Source organism: Mixophyes fleayi, chromosome 4, assembly GCF_038048845.1.
Source record: "Mixophyes fleayi isolate aMixFle1 chromosome 4, aMixFle1.hap1, whole genome shotgun sequence".
In the NCBI taxonomy this organism is placed as follows: domain Eukaryota; kingdom Metazoa; phylum Chordata; class Amphibia; order Anura; family Limnodynastidae; genus Mixophyes; species Mixophyes fleayi.
This window is the reverse complement of record NC_134405.1, coordinates 198,520,940-198,529,981: the sequence shown is the minus strand read 5'-3', so window position 1 is coordinate 198,529,981 and position 9,042 is coordinate 198,520,940. Positions and strand designations below refer to the sequence as shown.

The following is a 9,042-nucleotide window of genomic DNA, read 5'->3' as shown; positions in this document are numbered from 1 at the left end:
AAATTTGCTATCTATACTGAAAGCAATCATCACACAGTACAATAATAATAACATTGTGATGCACCGAGGTACAAAGATGGACTCTGATTTCCCATTCCCCTCTTCACATAAAGTAATAAGCAGCAACTCAGCGGTTGGACAGACGAGTGTGCAGTCTCCACAAACACAGGGCATGTTTGGGGGGGGGGGGGGGAGTGGATATCAAGCGTAAAGGAAATACTTGACTCATCTCATATTTGACAAACAAAGTTGTAGTAGTGTAGGGAGTAACATCAGAACAAATAAGCAAAGACAATCCATAGCAATGGGGTACCATTCTCATTTGAAGGCCTACAGGTATTCAGGAAGGTTTGCCCAAAAATTTTCCCGTACATAAATAAAAATATGTAATTTTCCACTGTGGCGTAACTATACAGAAACTACTGTGCATGCAATCTTGGGTTAAAACGAGAACAATGCAAAGTTTTCTGAAAAAACAAGGTATAATTTGTTTTGGTACTACACAGACAAATTACTGATATTGACATTGTAATGTGATTAGCCCACAACTGCCAAAATAGGATGACCACAGGGATAAATGCCTTAGCAATGTAGGAATTAAGCTACTTATGAAATCTGCAAATACAGAGCCATACTGTATCCCCTTCACCCCCATATATTCCATTCTTCCGTAACCCCCGCCCAGTCACCTCCCCATCTTCCACTCCATCCCGTCTTACCCTACCTCTCTTGTGCCTCCTTTTTCTCCATCCTCTACTGCAGCTGATCCCCTTCTGTCTACTATCATGCCTTAGCTCCCCAGGCCCCTTTCTTGTCTGCCCAATATCACTCAAATCAGCAGAAGTGGAGTTTCTGCTAGTTCTTCCATCGTATTACACAGTGGTGTATTAAGGTAATGTTGTAATCACTGGAGGGCTAGATTTACTAAACTGCGGGTTTGAAAAAGTGGAGATGTTGCCTGTAGCAACCAATCAGATTCTAGTTATCATTTTGTAGAAGGTAATAAATAAATGATAACTAGAATCTGATTGGTTGCTATTGGCAACATCTCCACTTTTTCAAACCCACAGTTTAGTAAATCTAGCCATAAGTCTTTGTGTTCTCACACACGTTGGTTCATATACATGCTGATACCAGATTGGCTGTGTTGTGTGCAAGTTGTCATTAAAAGCTCTGGATGTTTAAAGTAGTAGTTATAGTGCAAATGTAGCAGAAGAATCAAAGTCAGAGTAATAGTGTCACAAATTGTAGCAACCAGGATAAAGCAAGCACCTGACGCATTTCCCCATGCAGGATGGATTCATGTGGCAACATTATATAGTATACAACAAAAAAATGGACTACATGTACTATATACCATGTCCTAAGCATAACTTATGAAACAATTTAAGCCTTGTTACAATTGTGTTCCAAAACTAGATCCTTGCAATGACAGCTCTGAAGAAAGAAGTATGATAAAAAAATAACAACTATTTATTGCAGTGAGAATACAATCCAGGAAATGCAAGGTAAACCCAGACCAGGACAGGCTTGGTAAATATACAAACATCCGGGTGTGGCAGGAGAACAAGTAAATGTTAAATGATTGTGGAAAGCAGGTATAAATAATCAGTGGCACAGATGTGGAAATTGACAAGGAACAGATGATTAACTCCTGCAAGTGAGTGGAAAATGTTCAAAGGTAGAACATCAGCCCCTCTGGTGGCATAGAGGTACTGCACCCAGACACAAACAAGGGCAGAGACTTAACACAGAGTCCTAACAAGCATACAATTATTTTTATCAAATTATTACAATATTATGTTAATTACTATTTGATGCTTGTATTGATTGACAAGTTCATATTTAGTCTTTCAATCCAGCCTTCAAAAATATGGCTTTCTTCATCAAACTATTTGTACAACACATTTTGAGATTCCGTTTTCCATCTTTCTTGTAAGTGGTTGTTGATATTCTATACTGTGTATTGTACATTTACAAGGTCTTTTCAGTTTCTTGTAACCGGTTACTTAACAGAATTCCTGAAAGCAAGACAACAGTGAGGTTTACTTTTCATGAATATACTGAAAATATAATTTTCTAGATCCTATAAACCTATAAAATGTTAACACCAGTCTATACATTTCCACAAAACATGGTAAACTGAATTTATCTATGAGATTCAATTTTTATAAAACATAACATTGGCTGAGCACCTTGCAGCTTCACTAGTTATTCCCTTATCTGAATAAATGGTCATACTACTGTAAAAATGTTGCTACAATAACCCTCTCCATTCTATGTCAATGGTAGCAGGATGGGGCTATACGCAAAAGGTACAGTACAACCGATGCTCAAACATGCCATTTGTCATGCCATAAATTGTGCTTCACCTGTTAGTAGAACGACAGGGAAAATAGCACCATTAAGGCATTTTTCTGCGGTATTTCAGACTTGTGCTAAGTGCAATATAGTAACATACATGTCTGCAAATTGCTTGTTTTTATACCTATATGCACCTGTGTAAAAGAGATGATGTGATGCCAGGAATGGAACTACCATAGAAGCAGAGGGTTCTGGACACACCACTTGGGCAGTGATGAACACATATCCATCATGCATATACATGAGGGTCCTTGTAAACTTTTGCTATGGATCCCACAAATGTCTAATTACCAGTTCTTCCTCTGCTCCTCTTCCTTCTCCGTAGTAGCACACATAATACCGCGATGGAACAAGTAAATAATACCCAAACAGATAGGTTGATTGCGGAACTTTCATTTGAATATGCATATATTTTATCTGAAAAAAAATGGAAAAAGTGTAGTCATTTTAACAATTTTTCTTAAAATTTGTGTTAGAACATTTTTATAGTATTCCTAGTTAAAGCAAATAAGAGAACAATAAAAAAAAAAACTTAATGGAAAGCACAATTACACTTACATTAAAGCCAAAACAGAAACATAAAGGGAAAAAAATTAAATATTGAGCATAAGTACACCCACTCCCGATAATGTTCTGATGATGGTACAATGTACTTAGAGTGCAACATTATTTATTGTGATACTGTTCACACAAAGTTTGCTCTTGCGCTTTTGGACACAAACACAATACCATTGGGAAACTGCCAAGGTTCGTGCACTGAAAAGATAATTTATTTATTCAATAATCTATTGGTGGTCTCTTCTGTCAGTATTATCCTCAAACGGTGTTAACAGTATTGCAAGCTATACTTAACCCCATTGGCATTAACGCCAGTGGGTTGAAGTGCCCAGTTAGCTTTTATGATTTTTTTTTTAGTGTTTTTATAGTTCTTTTTCTTTTTTTTTAAATATATGTCATTCATACTCAAATTTAACAGTCCCTCAATCTTTTAACCATTTAAAGTGTGGTGAAAAGAATCAGGCGATAATAATTCATTATGTGCGAGTGAAAATATCGCACAAAAAGAATTGTATCTAAAGACTTTTTGTGCTCGTCCTATACTTTCTATGGGGAAATAACATAGACATGAAAAGATCTCTTTTGGTCACGATAAAATGAAAAAGTAAATAATAGAATTGCGTGGATCTAAAATATATGGCATATTCATGAATGACTCATTTTTACATTAGAAATCTTCTTTTCTTCTTTCTTGATCTATCATAGTCCAAATGGGAAATAAATCATTTTTTCTTCTTTATTGATCATTCATAGGTCAGATGTGGAAAAAAACATTTAAAAGCCCTATAAAAAAGTCCTACCACAACACTACAAAATGATTAAAACCGTGATTTTCTTGGGATCTCCTTCATCGCCAGCCAAGGAAAAGCATTTTCTCTGGGTCATTGTTTGGTGGTGTAGGAGTGTCCCAGTTATTCTCTGCTTAAGGCATTTCAGGTAATCTCTGGATTTTTCAGAAGTGGTTTGAACTATGGCAGACCAAGAAATAGTAAAAAGATATTTTCATTATTTAATAGTAAAAAGTGGTGAAGAGTTTTATGGAGTATTTTATTTAATTGAAGATCATTTAAAAATTGCTTGTCTTTTCTATTTTTTTAGGGACTCATGTAAATTACACTGGGATCACCAGAGTAGCAAAGTTTTCACTCCTGAGGTTGCAATTGTGTTAATTACCCCAGCAACCAATGCTCAGGATGGTCAGAAAGAGCCACTGTGCTTTACTTGAACAAGCTGGTAAAATGTATGAGAGTGAGCAAGATGTTTTTGCTTCTATTCTCCCTGTTATGGTGGAAACCAGCCCAGGGTGCGTAGCTGTTGGGCCTGGTTGAAGATTTGGGTATTAAGCCTTAAATAATACTAGATCAGGCAGTATTTTAAGAGAAATATTCAATTGAAAGGGGTGGTACTACTGGGGTCAAAGGTTAGACCTTGCTGGTACATTTTACTTTTAAACAGTGCAGTTCTTAAAGGTTTTACTGCCTCTCCACCCATCGATGCACACATTTAGATGCACACCTGTGTGGAACCAAGGTGTTTTGCAGTGCGCATTGGTTGCACTTCATAAATGGGGTCCAGAGCACTCTGCAAGTCACTGTTTGAAACAGCTATTGTATATAGGGTTATTTGACCAATGTATATGCTTTGAATGGAAATTTCTTACTATATTTGTTGAAAAGGTCCTTAATGCCATAGGCATAGACAATGCATATGAATTAAAATGATTTTTAAGGAAATCTGTTCTATATTATGGATATTGTATTTTTTATTAAAATGCCTATTCTTTTAAACTGACTCTTTTGATTGCCTAGAGTCCATTTTAAAATTATTTTAGTACTGCTTTTTCAACTATATGTGCTGTAAATACAATAACATTTATTTTAAACAGTGTTCTTACTGCTGTAAAGCTCTTGCTATCAGGTACTTATCAAGTCTTTCTAGAGGGTTAATCCTTGCAAACAAGGGTGTAACTAGAATTGTCTGGGTACCATAGTAAAAATATGGTGTCTGCTCCATCCCCAGTATCCAACAATCCAACATGGCATAGTAATAATTAGCCTGCAAAATATGTATAGTTTTGTTCTCAATATTCTTCAAACCATATAAATAATCAATAAGTTTGTTATGAAACAATATTAAGTTTTACCTTAACACAATAGCCACAACAAAGGATATATATATATATATATATATATATATATATATATACATATATACACACATATATATATATATATATATATATATATATATATATATATATATATATATATATATATATACATATATACACATATATATATATCATATATATATATATGATATATATCATATATTGCAGAGATATAACAGGTAAGGACTAATTAAGCCTATACACATGTGCACTATAAAGCACAAATTAATTACACAATTTTTTTAACAATCAACCTCCATAACCATCTATATCTGAATCTCTTAATACTCACAGCTGACTGATCAAACAATTCCTTCATTTTCATGTAGAAAATTTGTAACCATCCAATCCACAGCATATAAGAACCGTACCTTTTACTTTAATGCACATTTTATCCCTGGGACAAGGACCTCTGACCTGCCAAGACTCACAGCAGTCACATGTTATGCTATGACTATTTGCTTGCTTACAAAGCTGTGTATTTAATGGCATTTTGTTGTTTTTATTACTCTGTGTCCCTTATATAGTTCCGTGTACTACTCTTGATAAAAGCACCACTGCTAAAATGTGAATTTTGGAAAATAAATTGTAAACGTGCATAAGACAGATATATAATATATACATTATGGCCTAAGTCATTAAGGAGAGCAAAGCATAAAAAGGAGGGACTTTGCACCTGGACAAAACCATGTTACATTGGAGGGGGAGGTAAATTTAAAATGTGGGGGCAGATTTATAGTTGAAATAGGGCATGTCCTAGATCAACTTTAAATTTCAGTGTAAAAATAAAGGTATCAAGTATTTGTGTGCTACATGAAAAAAAACAGCCACAGTATTTAACTTATCTGCAAGATAATAAACTAATTTGAACCCCTTACATTGTAACATTGTTCATACCGGAGAACACTTACTCCTTTTTTGTGCCTAAAGCTGGGTACACACTACACAGTTTTCATCCAATAATCGGCTCAATCAGCCGACATACGACCGCTCGTTCAAAAGTCGGGTCAGTGTGTGCAGTGACACGATGGTCAAAAGTCTGCCCAAATGGACGATTGTCGCCTCATTTGGTTGGTTGTACAGTTTAATATTTTCGTTCCAATCTCGTTTCCGTTGTGTAGTGTGTATAAACTTCCGACCGATCCACAACAGTGAGTACGAAATTACAGTCATTGCTCACGACAACATGGCTGTAAAAAGTCGCTAAAGGAACGTCCGCTCTTCCCTTTATCGTCCTAAACAAGGCTAGTGTGTATGCAGTCCATGGACCGAGCGATCGGAACATCGATCGCATGTAAAATTGCTCAGCATAAAAAGTTGGACGAAATTTCTGTAGTGTGTACCCAGCTTTAGTTTCCTTAATGACTCAGGCCCTATATGAGGAATAATATACTCCTTGCTGTAAATTATGTGGAAATCATACACATATTATTTAGAGGAGTTTATACATATATTAACATCACTTGTGTATTATATACAATCTATCACTTATATAGTATCTATAGTAAAACTAAACCTCTGCCATACATTCAGTTTTTCTTACCTTGTACCACAAGCTCCATGTGTGTTTTAAAAATATAAGTATATTCCTTGAGAAATACAAGACATTCATATATCCCAGCATCAGATGATTGTATGTTTTTTAGTAACAGTGACATATTTCCCTTAGGAAACTCTTCGTAAAAAAGATGCGTTCTTTCTTTAAATATCTTATTCTGGAGGTGCCGATGAAATTTATCATAAAAGAATTGATGCACACGAACGTCATTCGTACTCCACAAAATCGTCAGTGCATCGTATGAAAAGTCCTCCTTATATGTGACAGTACAAGGCAGAATCACGTCTTCACCTATAATCCCAGAGATGACTGTATAGCTACATGCTGAAAAATAAGAAGTTTTTAAGTCCTTAGAACAAGATGAACTAATCTTCGCATCCCCAACAAAAAACGAAATGTATGTTTGCCAAAAAGAGATACCATCAAACTAGGATGAGTAGCAAATAATCCCATGTTTTACACCAATGATATATGAAAGTTACTCTGTTGTACCAAGATTTTTTTAAATACCCAAAACATCTAGGGCCTGATTCATTAAGGCACACATATTGAACGTAATGTGCATTTTTTAAAAACGCATGTGAATCGGGTATATGCACGTCTGAATTCAATTAGATGTGAAGATGTGTGTGGTGATGAATACCGGAGTAGATCTGCTCTGCTCTACTATACAGGACACCGCGGGATACGTTCAGCACATATGAGGGATATTAACTGTTTACAGAATACACAGAAAATTAAAAAAGTGTACAATGAATGTTGCATGTTAATAAGATATTAAAAAATAAAAAAGTGTTTGTTTTCACATTAAATACATTTATTATGATGTAATTCATGTCTACTGTACTTAAAATACATTTTTCCAGTTGCTCCTGATTGCAAACACAGGTCCTAGTATACATACAAAGCTGTCATCACTAGTAATCGGCAGTTAGACTAGACCTGTAGCTGGGTCAAGAAATAACGGCTAAAATACAATGACCTTTGAGCGGCCCAGAGCTTCAATCAGACGCTGCTGCATTCCAGATTAGCAAGTACCTTTGGCATTGCATATCCCATTTTAAGAATGGATACATTATGCACCTCTTAAGTGACTATGTTGACACCAGGGTCAAAATCCTGGGCATGAAGTGAAGAGAACTCGTGGACCCTCTTTTAAACCTTCCTTTAAACCACTTCCGCCGCCAAAACAACTTCTTTCCACCCTTCCAAACCAAGTATGCCAAAGTGTTAACACAATAGATGTAACCCAACGCTATATAAAATATGCCCTGCTTGCAAGCTTGCTGGGGGATGCCAGCAGGATCGTCCTTATATCTTTGTACAATTGGCCGCATGCTACCTATTCCTGTATAGAGGCAGCATGCGACCACTCTCATCTCACGGGGCATTGCCCTCTTCATGTGCACACAGGCTCGCCCCCTGACCTCTCTGCTCCTTATCCACATGATGCACAGTTCCTGCCCTGTACAGTATCCCTTGCTTTTCTGCTGTCTGCAAACTTCTACCCCTCACTTCCCACTGTGTTTCTGTTTGCCTGTCTCTCTTTCCCCCTGTCTCTTCTCCCCCACGGTGGATGGGAATCGGATCACAAACAGTTCGGTTTACCATATCTGCTCTCCTATTCGACTGACGGTAGGGGTGCTGCATTCTGAAGTCATCGAGTTCTTGGTTCTTCCTCGTTCTGTTAATAGAGTCATTCTAGGATTACCTTGGCTCCAGCTTCACTCACCCCAATTTGATTGGAATCGTGCGATGGTTACCGCTTGGGGCCCACAATGTTTCAAGTCCTGTCTGTCTGGCCTGAGACCCGGCCGGTTCTCTCTCCCTTGTCGCCTAACGTCACCTCAGATTGAACTACCATCTTCATATCTCTCCTATCAGGATGTGTTCTGCAAGGCCGCTGCCGAGACCTTACCTCCTCACCGACCCTGGGATTGCGCTATTGATTTACTGCCCGATGAACCACTTCCAAAAGGCAGAATCTACCCTTTATCCCTTCCCGAGAACTCTGCTATGTCTACTTACATATCTGAGAATCTTCAGCATGGATTTATCAGGAAATCTACTTCACCCACAGGCGCGGAATTTTTCTTTGTCAAAAAAAAGGATGGCTCCTTACGGCCTTGTATTGACTACCGGCGATTGAATGCCATCACTGTCAAAAACAGATACCCGCTACCGCTCATCTCTGAACTTTTTGATAGGATTGCTGGATCTAAGATCTTTACTAAACTAGACCTGCGGGGGGCGTATAATCTCATTCGTATATGCTCAAGAAACGAGTGGAAGACTGCGTTCTGTACTAAAGAGGGTCATTTCGAATATCTAGTGATGCCCTTCAGATTGTGCAATGACCCCGCTGTTTTTCAATCTTTTATTAATGAGATTT

At 37.2% G+C, this 9,042-nt stretch overlaps 1 protein-coding gene across 1 annotated transcript in view; it reads right to left on the bottom strand.

The window, feature by feature from the left end:
* Window positions 1-654: 654 nt before the first annotated feature.
* The window catches only part of LOC142150046 (CD276 antigen homolog), a 54,112-nt gene continuing 45,724 nt past the window's right edge, over window positions 655-9,042 (bottom strand). The window contains exons 2-4 of the mRNA XM_075205295.1: window positions 6,636-6,974; window positions 2,656-2,781; window positions 655-2,021 (exon numbers count right to left, since the gene is read on the bottom strand). Coding sequence (XP_075061396.1) covers window positions 1,975-2,021; window positions 2,656-2,781; window positions 6,636-6,974 — 512 coding nt within the window. The 3' untranslated portion in view covers window positions 655-1,974. The remainder of the gene's footprint in view (window positions 2,022-2,655; window positions 2,782-6,635; window positions 6,975-9,042) is intronic.